This window comes from Nesoenas mayeri, assembly GCF_963082525.1.
Source record: "Nesoenas mayeri genome assembly, chromosome: 1".
NCBI classification, from domain to species: domain Eukaryota; kingdom Metazoa; phylum Chordata; class Aves; order Columbiformes; family Columbidae; genus Nesoenas; species Nesoenas mayeri.
In genome coordinates, this window is record NC_137541.1 from 64774543 (window position 1) to 64793920 (window position 19378).

Below are 19378 nucleotides of genomic sequence, written 5' to 3' on the forward strand. Positions count from 1 at the left end.
ATTTTGGGCAGCTAGGAAGATTCTGTATGCATTCAGTCAGACTCACACTTCTGCACTGTACACACCTCTGTGCACATTATTAACCTACATGCACATATTGCAGACACACACTCCTTCCCTGTTTCACATAATAGCCTTTGGAACTCTAGATTTCATGTCTACAAAGAAATCTAATGGCAAAATAAATGCCCACAGGTAGAAAAAAAAATGTAAAAAAAAAAACCAAACAAGTGAGCACATGAGTTTTTACATTTACATGTTAAACCCAGCATCTTTCTAGTCACTCCCATGTACATTTTGGCTTGTTCAGAGTAAGGTCCCACTCTTCTGCAATTCTTGTTGTCTGAAATATCTTTATTTTAACTCTGAGTTCTATCTATTTTTTCATCCCATTCAAAGAAACGCAAGTAATACATTTTTTCACCTTTGTCACCAATTTTCCTTCAGTACCCCTCCCTATTGCTCAGTACTTTACTCACTAATCATGACATGCAACTCGTCACAATTCTGTGAAAAAATTCAGAATGCCGTATATGACATATACTCAAAAAGTTTGTTTCCCAACTGCAGTAGATACGTGGCAAGATATATTTATATCACCCTCAGAAAACAATGAAGAACGCCACCACCAAAACACAAGAAAAAAAAACAACAACCACAAGCAGGGACTACCAGGAGATCACACAAACAAAGGCTACTGAGTAGTCAGAGCTCCAGGATTTCGTTTGTAGTGTAAAACAGAGTCTTAATTCCACCAGTGCAAGCCACTCATGGGATAGTTAGTATCCCATTTTCCATTATTAACTACTCTTTTCCTTAACACTCAAAGAACAAAGTGCAAACAGGCAGACTCCTCATTTTATTTTCTTCTCCCCTTACTTCTGTGAAGCAGTTTAGATAAATTAGCAATGTCTCCTCATCATCAAGGCTGTTACATTTCTAAATTTTCCCAAGATAATTCTTGCTTGACTGGATTTTTTTAAATCCTACTCACAAATTACATGACTGTTTTGATAGATTGACCAAATGATGTAAAAAATGTCTTGGAAAACAAATGCAGAATACCAATTCAGCTCACAAGTTGCATATATTTTCCCATAGTAGAACAATTTAAATATACCTCATTCATTTATGAATATACTCCTAACCTTTATTAGCCAGCAACCTCATCACTGAAATAAAGCAAATACCTACACCCAATTAAATTCAAGAAAGATTAAGAGTCTCTAGCCTTCAACTCTGCTTTGTTTTCCTCTTTCAACCTTGCACGTCTGAATGTGCAACAAACAACATAGTATCTTTTATAACCAGTAGATCAATTGGACCTGCCTTTTTTTAAATAAAAGATATTCACTTTTGAAAGGTGCTATAATGAAGTGTTTTGAACATACACCCCACAGATCATTGTTGTTAAACACTAAATCAAGGTAACAAAGAGATAATAGCAAAAGAGAAACAAGACCAACTCATATGTTCTGTAAATGCAGAGAACAGTCACTTATCTGCTCCTATTTTTAAACTTCTTTAAGGAGTTACAGTGGAAAAGCACCACACTAACTTTAAAAAAAAAAAAAAAAAAAATTAGAAAATAAAAAAACCACAAACACAGAAGTACTGTTCCAGCAAAGTTCTGAAGTACATAATTTGTTTTAAATAACTTCAAGGGATGTTTAATCAAACGATTAACTTCCAAGAACAGCATGGATCATTTTGACTACAATGTCTGTCAGCCATCCCAATTACCTCTGCTTTGGAAGTATGGCTTTTGTTTTCCTCTCCTGTTGCTCTAAAATTTCTTGAGTCTCAGTAAATTTCAATCAGAAAATAGCATCCCAACTCTTAAACTACAGGAGCAAGTTTTCATCCTGATTCAACCAGACAAGTAGGAGATTTGTTCACATATATGAGAGGAAGAAAAATATTTTCTGCTAATCCAGTGAATCGTGTTCCAGAGCTGTTTTGTGTTGTGCTCTTACTGAACAGAATTCTTTGCTGTGATTTCATGCTAAGCCAAAAGTAAGCACTCTCGCCTTCTTTCATGAACAGCTCTTTCACAAAGCATTGACATTATCACTGGTGACAGAGGAAAAGTTTTCCCCAACAAGACAAAAAAAAACCCGCACAACACACACCCACACACCACAAAAAAACAACACAAACCCAAATCCACAAACGTTGTCCAACTAAACATGTGTCTGTGAAATCCAAGCATTAATGTACTTCCTAGAAATCAGTCAAGTTGTGCGCTCATATATCCGCTGAGAGTAAGACAGTATCAAATTCACCATGGCACTTTGTAAGACAAAAACCATCGTATAATCCATGATTAAAATATTTCTTCCGAAAATACCTGCAGTTTAAAACTTACCAAGCACTTTTGCAGCATGCAGAAATTTGTTAATGAAAACATCACATACAGCACCCACACAATTTTTAGAACATTCTTTTCTAAAGCCAGCTCAACTGAAATAGGTGCTAACACAAATAGAGGAGACGTAGAACTCAAAACCAATTTTTAGTTTATTATGTTCTCATCGTCGGTGGACATATTTATGTTCCTTATCTTCAACACTCTCTCTGGTCACTTTTAAGAAGGATTTTCAAAATAGTAAGACTAAACACCATTAAGGACTTACCAGATTGGAATTGGTGGCATTGGAATCATCTTCTGGAAAGGGGATATAGATAGCTAAGGCCACACAATTGGCAAATATAGTCAGTAAAATAATTATTTCAAATGGTCTGAGGAATGGAGTTAAGGAAATTGTTCCAAAATGTGCATACATAAATAAAATTTAAAAAAATAAAAATAAAAATAAAAAAGAGAAGATTTATAAGAATTCTGTTTAAAGAAAACATTCCAAGACCCTTGTATTCTGAAAAGAAACATATGCCTTTTTAAGTGCTTTTAGGAGCTCCCAGCCAAGAATCTTCCTAATATGTCAAAAGCAGTGTAGGCCAGTCGCGTGCCAGAGTAAACACAGATTTCTTTAAAGTTTTTTCTTCTTTTATTTATTTAGATTGCATTTTCTCCATTTTCCTTCAAATGTGGTTGTACTATTTTTAATAGCAGAAGCCTGTTCTAGAAGGAATGTCATCTTTCCTCTTACAATTGGTTTCTCAGTCTTTTCCATCTGCATTTACAAATCCTGAAACAATTTTAACAAAAGTTTTGGTTTTGGTTTTTTTTGCTGTTGTTGTAATTTTTTTCCCCTTTCTCAATCTCTCTCATCTCAAATGCAAGGGCCCAAATAATACACGCATACGTTTAGTTAGAAGGCATGTAAATGATGATACAATTTAAGGCAAAAAAGAGAGATGTCTTTGTCTAAAATATGTTTATACTAGACACCGCCACATATCCTAGATTTGCTTAAAAATATTTCAAGGAGGGTTTTTGTTGTTGTTGTTGTTTAATTTATTTTTTTTTCCATTCCATTTGGCATCATGGTTGGGGGGCAGCGGGGGAAATGCCTACACAGTATGTTGAGGACTCCAGGAAGCTAAGAGTTCCTTATGACAGAGGAACTAGCATCCATGCAGGGGTATTTTGGCCTGGCATCAATTTTGTTCGGTGGGTAATAAATAAATAAATAAATAAAAAGAAAAAAAAATGGGATGTTCAATAAACAAATCCTGCACCACCTTGATGCCCCACTGACTTTCCATGGGAATCAAAAAGCATTTTTCTACTGACCAATTTGCTGGCACTGCACTTTATCTACCTGTATGGACTCCTTAACCTTATTAGCTGTCTCCAAACTCAGACTAGAGCCCAGATTTATGGTCTGTCTACATCTGCTTGCCTGCAAGAACATCCTGGAGGCTAGGTCTGGAGTAACTCACCAATACTCTGGAAGGAAATGAAGAGCAGGATAGGACAAGGAGAACACCAAGTATAACCTGTGCCACAGAGTACATTTGAGCATGAATCGATCTACCATGGGACTGGCTTTGCAGCATTGCCAAATGTCAACACAGCATGTGTGATTTTGGTCAGCAGACTGCTGTTCTTGGCAGGTTTTAGCAGGAAAGAACAGGAGATCAGGATGTGCAGCAGCCTGAACTGCAAGATATACACAAATCCCAGTCACCTGACCAATGTATATGCTCAGATACATTCTGCATTTCACATATGGAAGAGTCAAGGGGTTCCAAACTTGCCAGACTACCATGCTTAAGACTATGGATAATAGGAGATATTAGATAATATGGAGGAAGAAGAGCAGATCAGTGTAGGTAGACTACCTGTGAAACAAACAGGAATTTTCAGATACTTCAGGCTGTATATATAGTGTTTACTACCAAAAAACCCTGAATTTTCATAGGCTTTCCTTTTCTTAATTGCTTTTTTCCCCAGATTTTGGTTTTCACAGGATTATTATCTATTAAATTATCACTATTTATGCATTTTTGCTTCTCTTTTTACATTGTAAAAATATTATGCTATAAAATCTACAGATACATTGCACACACAGCAGAAAATTAAATTCACAGCTAAATCTTTGCAAAATAAGGTAATTACTTAATTTCATATTTTCTTACATGCAACTGCACCTTCAGGCCCTTAATGCTATAATGTTTGGGTAAGAAACCACAGGAGTACCATTTGATATTTGTTTAATATCTACTATGCTTAGACTTTGGTGGTTCAGCAAATTAAGCTAAACTTTTCTCAGTAGTTTTTAGCAATTAGGAAAATCCAGAGTACAGAATAAAATTAAACCTAATAAGAACCCTTTGATATAGTTACTTGTCATTGAAGTGTTCCACATTTATAAATACCAGATGTCCAATGAGGGGTTCTGATGGAAAAATAAAAATACTTCCATCAACTCACCTAAAACCAAACAAAACCAAAAAAAAAGCAAGCATCAGCATTTTTTGATTCCTTTAATCACATTGTTTGGTCCTCTCTTGATCTCAGCAGTGCTGTATCCTGTTTTACAACACATCATTCCCATCATTCATTGCTGATCTTATTCATTTATCAAATGTCATTCTGTGCTCTTTTTCTAAAGACATGTGGTTACTGGGGCGCTAGCAAGAAAATCAATATTCAGCTTCATCCTGTTAGTCATCATCCATCATCTTATGCTTAAAGTATCAGAGCTATGCCAGAAGGGATAAAAAGTAGCAAACTTAATCGGGTGGGATTAAAAATTAGCATCCAAAGAGGAAAGAAATAGGCAGGCAGGTAATTTAAGGACATGTAAGAATTGACAAGAGCATTTTTAATATGTTCTTCATCTGTAAAATATACCCATGTCAGCAAGACCTAATATACTCATATTCTGTTTTGATCCTTCTAACATCCCACCAGACCCCCAAAAGAACAATATTATCACATTGCCTTGAATGCCAACATTCATTTTTTATCATGCTAACTACTGCCAAGTTCTGTACTGCCTTCCCTTGACGTGTTTACCTACCCCTAACAACATGCTTTTTCTTTTGTATTTACTGAAGAACCCCATTAGCTTGTGATTTACTAACAATTACTGTTCAGTGTTAGTCTTGGTTTCTCTTTGGGGAGACAAGGGAGATATATATTATTTCAGTTTGTGTTTCACACCAGATTCTTGAATTCCAGCTTGTGCTGATCAGACTTGGGTGACTAAAAAGCCTTTGCTCCTTCCACATGATGAAGCCAAGGGCCAAAATCTCATTGACTCTCCAGGGAAGCAGCGCTGACCCTTATATTCTGCAGTTCTGTGTCAGTGGTTACCATCTATCATCTGTGACACAGTCTGTCTCTTGTTCAAACTACTAGATCTGGCCCTGTACTGCATATGTAGGTGTTGCAGTATTACTTATAACTCTTTTTCCCCTCTTCCAGATAACCAGTATCTATTACCATACATTAGTGAGCCTTACTAGTTTAAGAGGAATCCCAATGTGATTAGAAGACCTTAGCTCTCTTTCAGGGTCTTATCACATAGGCTTGTTTTTTTTTCCTCCTCTGTTTGTCCCATTCTTTTCTCCATACTGTAGAAAGCGTGATGCCAAGTGTTCAGCAAAAAAGTGTGTATGATTCAAAGTACCAGAGCTGTTCAACTGACGGCACCTCTTTAAGTGCCTGCAAAGAAAAAGAAGGGAAAGCCGGCAGCTGCTATTATATCAATCCCTGGAGCCAGTTTAGTTCTGGCCTCGTATCTTGCATATGCCCCACTGATTTCAGACTGGGCCACATGTTTTTAAAAGAGCAAAATTCAACCCCTAACCTTTATAACTTAAAATTCTAGTGGTTTCTTACATGAAGATATAGTTAGAGCTTCAGTCCTAACCTTTTTTTCCCCAGCAGAAATTCTGTTAAGACACCAAAAACTATTCATGTACTTTAAATTCCCAGTGGTGCCTTTCAGCTTAGTGTATTGATTTCTTCACACTTATGAATAGCGCCTGATGGGCACAAACAATTTGCTGTTTTCCAAATGAGAACATCAAAAAGGATATTTCCATTCGACGATGCTGATGCATGCCCTCCGGATGGGATTTTTCAGTGTTAAACACAGCAGTGCCCGGGGAGGACGCGTAGCTGTGGTGGTACCCTGTTTTTTCTGTTTCCCATACTGCTGCCGTTTTCTCTGCGTGGAGCTAGCTGTGGATATTGTTGCATTGCCAGCACTACCCATCAGTTTGGCTTGCCTGGCAGCATCAATCGCAGCTTGCCAGGAGAGAGCTGCCCCTGGAGTAGGGATATGCTCTGGGGCAAGCCCTGCAGCTGCATTGGCATTCATGTTGGCATGAGCTGGACGGGGACTCCCATAGTTGGAACCTGTGAAAGGAGGGAAAAAAGAAGAGAAAAAATTAATTGTGAAGACATTTTTTAAACAGCAGAAAAGAGAAATAGTATCTTAAGTATCAGTAAAATCAACAGCTAAGGTTAAGTGTAGGATATCCACTTACTACCAGCTTGTTCCTCCAGTTCAAACTCTTCATTTTAAAGTAAAACTACTACTCAATAATTTGTCTTGCAACAGCCTCCCAACAAGACCCAATGGATACTGAGCTGTTGGAAGTGCCTCAAATCAATACCATCTCCAGGCATCCACAGAAAAGCACTGTCCTTTTCCTTTTTTACCCCCACATTTTGTGAGTTGAATTGTTTGAAGGTTCAAAAGGTGAGGCTAGCCCGCATCACTTTATCACACAGACATGCAGCACTATGCTATTTGGTGCATGGCACAGCACCCAAACAAGGTTCTCAAGTGCTATCATAAAAACGCTTACATTTTCAAGATCACCTCAAGGTACAGCAGAATTTTAACAAGAGCTCTCTGCAAACATTACATAGGTATAAGCTTAAGAACAGCCTGACTCAAAAGTACACTGAAGCAAAAATGCAAACACAAATGCACAGTTCATGGCTTTTGTGCTCTGTAGGATGCTTTGTGGATAGTTTAGGCCAATGAATACATATTTAAAAACTGGAACTGATTCCTGATCTTGATAATCCAACTTTAAGATACATGAATTATTGAAATCAATGGAGTAACACTTACTTTAAAAGTCTGTATTAACAAGAATGCTACAAGCTGGCAGTTCCAAGTTTTGCACTTCTTTTAGCCAAAACTGAGGGAGTATATGCTTTTGCCCAGCCACAATAATAGCATATATGTCAGGTGACATATGGCTGATATTTAGAAGGCCTTGCAGTACAAAAAATAAAAGTCACCCTTCCAACTTAGTGCAATTGATACACTGTTTCAGTAAAGACAGTTAAGTCATTTATGCCTCTTCAATTAAGTTTTTTCAGTGACTTGAATTAAAACTTAAATAACTTCAAAATGAGTGAATTTTAAAACTTCAGAATAGATTCTCTTGCTCTTTGGAGTAGGTTTCAACTGCAATATGTGAGAACCTGAGAAAGATTAACTGAATTTTCACCCAGACTTCATAGAAGAAAATATAACCATGTTAGAAACATGCAACATAAAATCTACACAAAGTCACAACAGCAAACTTCAACTAGGAAGAATGTCTTGTTTAGATATGTCCTACATAAGATTTAAGAGACTACTTATCTTTTCTATGGACTTGCGAGTTTGCCTGTGGCCCATATGTTGAGACAGAGGTAAAAGGAAGCCCAAATGGCCCACAGATCTTATTCCTTCACAGGCTTTGAAGCCAGTGGTCAGTTTCAAAACACTGCACACTCAAGAGATTGTGTTTGCACTTACATCTGGTGAGCAGCGACTGATTCAGAAAGAGTGTAAATGCCAGACAGAGAGCAGAAACCCAGTAAAGGAGTTAGATCAACTTTTACTTCAAAGCAAGCTCAAAGTCTACTACTGACCATGTTCAATTTTAGATTAATACAAAAATAGTTACTAAATAGATCAGATGGACTTCTATACACTACTAGAAAAAGCAAAGGGATAAACACGACGCTCTGTTTTCTTTAAAATATTGGATGACAGACATTCATAACTAAGGAACTGGTGAACTGTTCTTGAACAGAAATAATTACTGAAGATGTATATTTCATAGCTAGATGTGCAGCACCAAGATGTGGTAGCAATGACTGCACTACAGATGAATTAAAGCAGGTACAATAAATACAAGCACATTGATGCACAGAGTGCACCATGATACACTTCTACCTAGAAAGCATGCAAGATTTTGAAATTCATCTCACTGAATTGCAAAGAAGGACATGATAGAGTCAGATGTTGTTTTATGTCAGGCATTGCCGTAAGATTTCCGGGCTGTTATAGTTTCATTGCATAGCAGGAAAATCTAGAGCTTATCTCTGCTCACTGAAAAACCTCCTAGTTGCAAACCAGCCAAAAGGAAGCTGATGAGTAATACAACTCTGATGTGAAAGAGAAAGCTGAAAGAAACAAGAAATGGGAAATAGTTAATTCACATCTCTCAGATTTTGAAACTGAAGAAAAAGCTTTCAGAATTGCACAGGCTAAGCAGATTTCCTTCAATGAAGCAGGCAATCAGCTGGCAGACAAACTTAGTTTTCTAAGACTAAGCAAATCGTACACAGCGCTACTCATGGGATAGATATTTATTTTCAGACTAGTTCCAGATGCAGTTTTTCTGTTTAGCTTCTATTTGACCTCCTTAGCCTAAGGCATGCTGGAAAGTAGAAAAAAAAATTTACTCTAATTCTAATTATTCTTCAACTCTGACTCCAGCTCTTAATATTGACCCATTAGAGCAGCTAAGAAAGATGTGTGTTTTCCAATAAAAGCAAACTTGCTGATCCATCACCACAGTGTTTTTATCATGCTGACTAGACCATGTGGTCCTGAAAGTAAACAGCTGCTGCATCTTAATGAAGACTTTTCTGCAACTTGGGAATGTGTCAAGATTCACCATTATTATTGCTTATTAATTAAGTTTCACATGAGCATTCAAGTCTATACATTTTGACTTTGATGCGCCAGCAAGTTTAAGGATACAACTTCTGGTGGTTTCATTGCTTTTGTTTCTACCACGATCATCAGTCCCATAATAAAGTGCTTTGTCTCGAATTAATTTCAAAAGATGAGTCAGTAATGACAGATTTATATTAACAAATATTACAAATATTGATTACAGATAAGAGTCAGTCTGTTTTATGAAGCTCAGAGACTGCAGACTCTATCTGTACTAAATAACGAATGGCAGTGGCAAATGACTTGATCTACAGGTAGTTTACGGAAATGGCATAAGTTAAAGAGTGACGCTCACACAGCTTCACAGAAAGTACATTCAGCAACTGAGCAACATATTTTCAAAGCCAGCATAGCCAAAGTTTCAGGGAGAATTAAATTCTACCCTATAATTTAAATGCTTAATGTTAATTCCTAGGAAGTAAACAGAACACAATTAATATTGAACTTGTGAGGCACCATGCTAAATTTCACCTGTAGCACTCATTTCTCCCCCACCGGAAAACTGTGATGCAACCTAGGAGCTGCAGTTACTGGATTTGCTATTTTCATTCTGCATTGTAGCAGTTAAAATACTTCCCTCGATTTTCCCACTACAAATAAAGTTTTGTGATACCTAAATCACTTTTGTCGTATTTGTTTATACTATTATTAAGCTGGAAGTTGACCAGAAGTGGGAAACTGAGATTCAGCCCTCACTCAACTGCAGTAACTCACTAAGCACTGTGATCCACAGTATTATCACCCTGCTAATCCCTACCACCCTTTAGCAAGAATTTGTACTGTTGACTACGTCCAGCTGGTGAAAAAAACCCTTCTCTCTCAAGTAGTTCTGTGCTATAGATCATGTGTTTAAGCATTTGAATAGTAACTAAAGGTAAAAGTCAATGTAAGTGAACAAATTCGATGACGAAGTCTTTGAGGGAGACCTTCATTTCTGTCAAAATGCAAATTTGCAGAACTACTTAGAATACAAAAAACAACAGAAATACAGGTCTCAAAAACAGAAATCGGTCAGAAAAGTAACAGATAAGGTTGCCAAACAACAGGAAATGAACCATGTTGCACAAAATACCTGATATTGTAAGCTTGTAACTGAATCACCAAAATGGTCATCACTAAAATCACTATTAAAATATATGGTGATTATATTAATACCTTTCCAAGTGTTATTTGCATTTTAATAACATCTACCTGCCATGCCGCATATTAACTATCTCAAAAGCATCATTAAAAAAAAAAAAATATATATATATAAAAATAAAAAAGCAGTGACTATTCTAATATGAGAAGTGGGCAAGTTAATGACACAATGGAATTGCAACTTTTGATTTTTTTTTTTACTTCGTCTAGTTAGCCACACACGTATTTTAGATGAACTTGTGCTTAGATTTCCTTTAAATGAAAATAGAGCTATGCCAATGTGGAGTGTCACCTTTTTTTTTCCCCCATTAATTTAAAAACAACCAAATCCTAAAAGTGCAAGCCTTGAAAATGCATTGCAGAGCTGTATTTTTCCTCAAAGCAAAGGAGAGATGAGTACAGTAAAAGACAAAACTGGTTAAATCATAGTGTCATAACTGGATACTGGTCACACTACTAAGGTCACATGTAAAACCAATTCAAGCACACAGGAGAAGAAGTTATAAAAGACTGAAGTGAGAGGTACCTAACGAGAAACATGGAGAATCACACACACACATACAAAAAAAATGTCAGTGTATGAGATCATCTTTTAATAAGAGGGAGAACGTGGAAAATATTGATCCATTAACCAATGGAAAAAGGAGAGCATTTGATAGATAATTGCAAAAAGGCTTAAGTGTTACATGACCTTTTTGCATCAATTTTTACTAAAAATCTATCAAGAGCAGGTCACTAGCACAATTAGTCCCCAAAAAGGGTATCATTTCATACTGTAAAAGGGAAACAACATGTTAGAAAGTACTTCGATAATGTCCATCATTCCAGCTACTTAGGTACCATACCCTATAATATCCTACAATATTTAACAATATTTCTGAAGTAATCTCAAACCTGTTGGCTGCTGGTTAGAACTCACAGAAGACAGGAGAAGTCTCAGAATGGTGAGCGGGGACTCCAGTTAAAAAAAGGAGGAAGAGGGGAAACAATGTGAATCCATCAGGAATACATTGTGTCAAAGAAAACTAATTCCTTCCAGAACCAGGTGGAAGCAGTGACTGTTGTGTCTCCCGACTTCATTAATAGTTTTACGAGGGCTTGTATGACAATTTCACAAGGATGTTAGGCACATATGATAAAGAAAAACAAAAAATAAAATGCTATAACGAGTACAAAACCAGTGGATGTCTGAGAACAGTTATCATTGGTACAGTCTAAATTGAAGGGTGTGTCACATGCAGGTACCCAAGTGCCTGCCCTGGATATGATTCTGTTCACTATTTTCATTAATGTCCTGGATGATGAAATGGTGAATGGTGTTATTAAACAAGCAGGTAACTATGAAGCTGGGAGGTAAAGCAAATACACTGAAGGACAGGATTTGAATTCAAAATGAACTTCATGAATTGGAGAAAGTCTTAAAAATAGAATGGAGTTCAGCAGGGACAAATGCAAAGTATTTAAGCAAAATGAATCATCCGCCTAAATTATTTTCAGAAAAGCCTTGGGGCTTATACTGGATCCCCAACAGAACAGAGGTAGATATTGTCATACTGCCTTCTTCCCAGTCGTCACAACGTAGCACATAAACAGGGATAAAAATCTATGCAACGCTACAAGAAATGCTTCTCTTCAGCTCAGAACTGGCATGGCTTCAGCTGAAACACAGCGTGCAGTTTCAAGTTCTATGCTTCAGGAAAGATGTGGCTCAGTTCAGGCTGCCCAGAAGAGAACAAGGAAACCAAAGGCCTAGAAGACATGAACTATGAGGTAAAGTTGCAGAAATGGGAATGCCAGAGCTTGGACTGCTGCTCCTGAACATGTGAGGGGGGAAAGAGTATGATAACATTTACATATAGGTTTAAAATATGTAACTATACATGTGTGTATGTTATTTCAAACAACAGAAAGGGAATATTTATTACCATATCCTTAGTGAATAAGAATGAGCAACAGCTTTTGCCGTAAGAAAAATTCAGGATGTTACCTTGAGAAAACACTTTCTAATTGTAGTTGCAATAAAGCACATCTATTGACTTCTGGATTGGTGGCAGTTTCCTCCTGCACTCCAGTTCTTTTAGACAAGGTCAGAAAAACATTTTTCCAGGATCACATACATAACGTAAGGTTTATAGTCAGCAGTAGTTTCTTTTGTTAGTCGGAAGCAAGTTTGACCTGAAGGGAGTCCTTTGCACAGAAAGGGGATGTATTTCTTTTATCAGCTAATCTATCAAAAGCGACCTCTCTGTATTAACCCCGCTTCATTCAAACCTTTAGATCATCACAGCTACATCAGTACTTTATAAGACTTCCATATGCATGCTCATCACTCCACAGTGGAAAGGTGAGAGCCCACAGAATGATTGGCCTTTCAGTATATCAGGACTACAACAAATACCCATACACAAAGTTTAAAATCTTCAAGTTATATCAGTCCATTTCTTTGTATGAGGAAAACAGTCTTTTCTGGAAATCTTTATTAAATTTTCAGTTGACATCCCTGGAAATTTCTCCTGGCAAATGCAGGGTTGCATATACATAAAATTCACTTTCTTTAAAGCATGGTTTGGATATTTTTGCTTATTTGCCTATTGAAAAAAAAAAAAAAAAAGTTGACAAGACATTAATTCTGAGAAGTAACTGCTAAAGTGACAATAGTTTTTTTTCCCCAAAAAGAAGATTTTTCTGGAGGTAATTTGTAAGTAGAGATAGGAGTTATAATCAAAGTTGGATTGCAACTTGAACTATGGCTGTTTCTATAACAACATTTATAGCATATACATGCACTTTAATCATCGTGTCAGATTAAAATTCAGTATGTAGTTGTTAGCCCAGATAAGAGAGTTAAAGAATTTTTCCTGTAAATTGTTTGGGGACTTCAGAACACACATGTAAGAGATGCATGATTTAAGACAGTTCATTTGCCATCAAGACTAAACATTTTTTTAAATCTAAACAAAAAAATCTTATTCAAGGACCATGCTTCATTTTCAACTAGATCTTTGTTTTCCTTTATCTCCCCCCTCCAAACAGAGAGGTTTTTGCTGAACGTCATAAACATCAGAAGACACAATGAGCTACTAGCAACGTGAAGAAACAAGTCCGTTTAAATAAAAAGAGCAAGTGCACAAGCTCCTCTCACTTCAAGTATTGAATGGCTCCAAAGTTAAATGTTTATGCTTGAAAATTAACTGTGGAAACTTCATGGTAAGTTATTGTAACTTTGCCAACACTATTTAGATTCTGAATTTTCTGATAAAGGGACAGATTTTTATTCTTTTTTGGTAGAACATCCAGCACAGATTCCTGGCTCATTAGTAATGCACAACAAGCATACAAGCAGTAATAATTCCCTGTCCACACTGGAATAAATCATGGAACAACTCTTCCCTTAAAATCACTACGTATATAGTTCTCTCTGTGCAAAACCAGCTTGGTTCACAGTATGTTAGAAACCCATTGCTTCCTGATAAAACCTTTCCTCCATACGCACTTGAACATGTAAAAGATCTAGGAACCTATATATAAATTTCTCTTACTTTTCTATTTGAAAATACCATGGTTTTCAATGAACACAGTTCAGGTGTTTGGGGTGGGGTGGGTTTTTTGTTTCTTTGGGTTGTGGTTTTCGGTGTGGTTTTTTGGTTTGTATTGTTTTGGTTTACTTTGTTGGGGGTTTTGTTGGTTTTGTTTTGTTGGGTTTGGTGGGTTGTTTGTTGGTTGGTTGTTGGGTTTTTTTTGTGGTAGGGGATGCTTGGGTTGAATTGGGTTCTTTTTATTTTTAATAAGAGATACAGTCCTGTAGTTGTAGTAAAAGTAAATCATATTCTTATTTACTAACAAATTTGGGGTCTTTACAGCACAGTCTACAACACAAATGATATAGAATCTCCCCTTCTTTTCCCTTCTAATTAACAGGTGATAGCAAGTTATCATCTAAGATTTAATCACTCAAGTGTTTCTTCTTTTATTTCTTCAGTTTTATCTCTCCATTCTGAAAAAAAAAAAAAAATAAATAAAGTAAAGCAACAGTCTGTTCTGCCTCCTTCACCAAAGAGGTACCTTGTCAAAATCTTGCTTGAAGGAATCTAGAAAGGCACAAGTTTGAAAATCCTCAACAGTCACAAAAATCTGCCTAGCTTCTGATTTTCTCTTCTGTAACTATGGATTCAAGAGAACTAGACTGGTCTCTCTTTTTTATAGAGGAGGAATACAGGCAAAAACTATGGAGCCTACTAAATGTTAAGCCCCGAGGCAAGTGTCTAATATGAAAAGTTTGATGATCGATGTAGATATCAAAAGAGCCAGAGAAGTCTATAATACAACTCAGCTGGACTACAAATTCTATTACGAGATACATTTATTAGGCTGAGGGGTGGTGTAGAAGGTGATAAGAAGCCAATTTCCTTTGAAGAATTTGTATTTTCTTGTGGTTTTCAAGCTACAAGAAAACAAAAAGAAACTCACAAAGAATCCTTTTTGGTTTCTTGAGACGTTTCTGGTGGCACCTAGATTAAGCTCTCAGAAGTCAAACCAAGGAACACTTTCCTTCAACCACACCTCACTGAAACATTTATAAAACACAAAAATAGCACCAGAGGACCAGGGACGTAAAGATAGTTTTTACTAATAACAGTATTTGTATTCATCTCAGATAAGCCTTAGGGAACCCTATTAGCCATCTATTCAAAGAAATGGCTAGCAACAGCTTTTACCTAAAACCATAGTTCTACTGTGGTAATGCAGTCTCCCACAGAAAGCAAAGCACTAAGGCATTTCTAACACCAAATGGCATATAAATTAAACAGTTGTAGATGCATGTCTCATGGTATTGTGCACTAACACATCTTTTTAAAGTAATTTAGGGAACCTATCAGTACAAAACCTTTGCAGTAACGTGCCTAAACATCATGGTGAGTTTCCTGGAAGAACAACATGTTTCTTGGACACCCCCCAAGCACAGATCCTCAGACAGAGACACCAAGAGAGAGTTTTCTTGCTTAAATGTATGGGTTTGCACCATTCATATAAGCTAATGTCATTGTCAGTAAGTGTACCAGGATCAAGCATATCTTTGGTAAAATTTCCTTGACTGCAGTAAAATTGCTCTGGAGATTAACTGTAATTCAATGGATTGGATTCTTCTGACAAACTTGTCAACTTAACTGCTCATCATTTTCTTATTGGTGAATGATTACTCCTCACTTAGTGATTAATCTAAACGTAACTTCTTTATAGAAATTAAGATCTTGCAGGTTTAAAATAATCTCTACTGTATTAGATGGTGTACGGATTGTCTGAGAATGCAGAGCTGAAACAGAGAAGGCAGCTTCTCTTCAGAGTGAGATAGAAATCAATAAACAAACCTGCTAATGTGATTTGCCTCACACTACCCAAGCCATTTTTAAAAAAGGGATCTTATCTAAGCTCCCTCTATAGTCAGTACAGAAGATTGTTTCTTCCATTATTAAGACAGATATCTGAAATACAAGCAAAACCAGCTGCTGGAAGTGCCAATCTCTCTTCAGATTGTACAGAAGTAATCTAAAACATGAATTTAATTACATGTCAACTTTAAGTGGATTAAATGAGATGAGATGACTCCCACTTATGTGTGGGGATTACATGCATGCACATGTTTGTGAACAAGGTAGAGAGCAACACTGTAGCTGCTTTTGGCACAAAAGTTAGCAAAAAGTGGAAAATAGGTGCAAAGGTATGATGTTTAAATAATTCAAAGCCTGCAATTTCAACAGTTCTTCATCCTAGAAAAATCAATCACAATTCTTTCACAACTCATAGTATTCTCAGTCCAGAAATAGCAGTCTGTTCCCAGTTACATCAGGTAGATGATCATTAAGGAGTCCAAAGAGATCACTGTATAGATCTGTATCTGAGTTACAGACAAATTTCAATAAAGACACACACACACCCCCAAAACAACAACAACAAAAAACCTTTAATATCCATATCTAAATAGAGATCAGCCTTGATAAACAAGACAGAGTGCCAATTCTTATAGCCTGAGTTTTTTTGCTTTCTCTTGTTGCTTATGGGGCCAAGGTTCAGCTGCACAAACCCAGATGGCAGGCAGAGTTTGCTAGAAAGGGCTTAACTAGTATGTAAAAGGAGAGTGTATGTCTAACTGTCCTATACAAGCCATAAGTACTTCATGCCAGCCCTCCCTCCAAGTGGCAACACCCCCATTAGGAAGACATTAATCCACATTATCCTACAATAACTTAGGTTAAAAGGGATCTCTGAAGGCCACCTGGTCCATATCTCTCCTCCTTTTTAGCCCCCTCATTCAAAGTAGTCAAAATTCATCAACTCCTTCTGCTAGCCAGCACCAAACCTGGCATCACTACTTCTGTCTCAGTCTGTGGGTAGGGTTGCAAGGACTGATCACAGCAGGCACCTAAATCAAAGGTTCATTCGGGTATTGGGCGTACCACTTCAGAGAATAACATATACCTAATTTTAAGAGAAACCTACTACATTATACTTCGTGAAAATCAGACATGTGTAAATGATATCATTAGCACCCACACAAAACAGTCACCTGAAAACTAGTTGTTGCTTTTCAGTAAGGCAAAACTTAGAACTTATTTTAAACTTCATTTACCTAATTTTAGATTATGCATGCAATATCCTAATAAATTAAAGATGTACTCACTTCTTGAAATGCAGGCAGTTCCAAAGGAAGAGGTATTAAAACATATTTCAAGTGTCAAAACTGACTTTGATTTCAGCTATTAATCTTAGGGTTCTAAAAACCACATTTTTCTATTTTTAAAGTGCAGTGTGTTGTGGTGGGTTTTTTTACCCTACTGCTTGGAGTGAGACCAAAAAAAAACATCAGAAAAGCAACTGAAGTAGAAAGTTTTGAAACAGACTGTACAAGAAGTTCTACCAAATCCTAAGAATTAAGCACGTGAAAATATGTAAGTTTGGATTCTACCCTTATTTTCATAATCTGATAAATGTTATCTTTTTAATTATTTTAGACAAAAGCATTCAAAAAGGTGGGTTCTTTGTAACTTGGCACCATTAGGGTGCTAGAAAAAGATGATCCAAAAAAGGGCAAAATATCCTGCCTCAGTCCTATCCTTCTATTTCCTCTCATTCTCAGATTTCAAGAGGATGCTCCATATGCAACGTACTCTGCAAAGCAAGAAAAAGGAAGCCCCTATGAGCCACAGGAACATAAACCATGCTATACAACAAAGGAAAACAGTGTCTTGTTTCCATTTCAAGTTGATATTAAAAGGCAATTTGAAGAAAAACAAAAACAACAACAACAACAAGGAAAACACCTTTACACAAACTAGACTTTTGTGATCTAGAGGCATCACAGCATTAACAGATTTAATCATATTTTTATAGTCACTTCACAAAGATGAAAATGAGTTCATTGAGTTGTTTGGTACTTTCTATCTCTAACATTCTATTTATTGGCATCCTCTTGCAGAATGTTCTGAGACTGAATATTAAGCATATGTAATATCCAGATGCAAAAACAAGCACTCTTGACTTGCTCTGCTAGTTAAGAGCATTTCCAAACCAAATAAGGCACTAAATCAGAATATTGCAACTGTAGCAAAAAGAGGAGGGGGGAGCATGTATAATCCAAGGTGAGAAAAATCAAGAGACAAGCTTTGTAAGCAACTGTATGGGGATGGAACGTAGGGAAGGGGGAAAGCATCTGGCTTACATCTTAGGTTGAACACTAACACATAACCCTAAAATAGTTCTTATGTCACTGGTTGTCTATACAAACATTGTTAACCAGCTTCTCTGTAACCTTTTCTACAGCAGATGCAGACAAATGTTTGAGACAGTCTTCTTTATAGATTCTTTCTAAAAATAAAAAATCCTACTATATAAAAGCTGATTCATTGTTCATTACTGAATTTACACGTACCAAAGCAAAGGTGGCAAAAGCAGATGCACCAGGTTTGTAGAGCACTTGCTTAGAAGTCAGTGGCCAATATTTATGCACTGCCATTGAGTTAGAGCTCCAGCTTCATCTTTCTGATAGTTTTCAGCTCACACAAAGTCAGCAAAAGCTGAGGCTTTTGTGTTCCTTTCTTAGGACACTGCACTTCATCAGATCAGCATCACAAAAGAAGCAAGAAATTTCCCACAAACTGTTTACTCTGATACCATCTGAACAGTGGGCAAGACATTCTACATTTTTATTGCTTATTAGGGACACCAAAAAACAAACAAAACAAACACAAACAAACAAAAAACCAACCAACCAAAGAAACAAAAAACGCAGCCAGTCTATTTACAAGGAGAAGGCATCTCTCACTACCTCTGGAGTATGGCATCAGTATTGTGTCCTCCCTGTCTGGAGGCACAGCATACATGCACTGGAGTGCTCTCTGTCCCCCCAGTTGCAGGGTACAATGAGGAAAGATACAGGAAGACCCATCAGATCAATACCTGGCTGTGAGACTGGTGGCACCAGCAGAATAGTTTTGGTTGGAACTCGGGAATAAAAGGAGAACGTATAACCTTTGGAAGAAGGGGTCGGCTACTCAGGAGGACTACAAGGATGCCTTGAAGTCATGCAGGGAGAAAACTAGAAGGGACAAAGCTCAACTAGAGGTGGGCCTGACTACTGCTGTAAAAGGGAACAAAACCATGTTTCTATAAGTATATCAGCAACAAAAGGAGGGTGAGGATTATCTTCATCCTCTGGTGGAAGTGAGGGCAAAGAGTCACAGAGGATGAGGGAAAGTCTGAGGTACTAAATGCCTTATTTGCCTCAGTCTTTAACAGTAAGACCAGTTGTGCTCCAGGTACAGAGCCCCTTGAGCCAGAAGACAGGGATG

General features: G+C 37.0%; 1 protein-coding gene across 1 annotated transcript in view; it reads right to left on the reverse strand.

The window, feature by feature from the left end:
- CACNA1C (calcium voltage-gated channel subunit alpha1 C) overlaps nucleotides 1-19378 on the reverse strand; it is a gene marked incomplete at both ends in the record, with an annotated part of 485303 nt that overhangs the window by 401357 nt on the left and 64568 nt on the right. The window contains 2 exons of the mRNA XM_080351364.1: nucleotides 2637-2742; nucleotides 6457-6778. Coding sequence (XP_080207490.1) covers nucleotides 2637-2742; nucleotides 6457-6778 — 428 coding nt within the window. The remainder of the gene's footprint in view (nucleotides 1-2636; nucleotides 2743-6456; nucleotides 6779-19378) is intronic.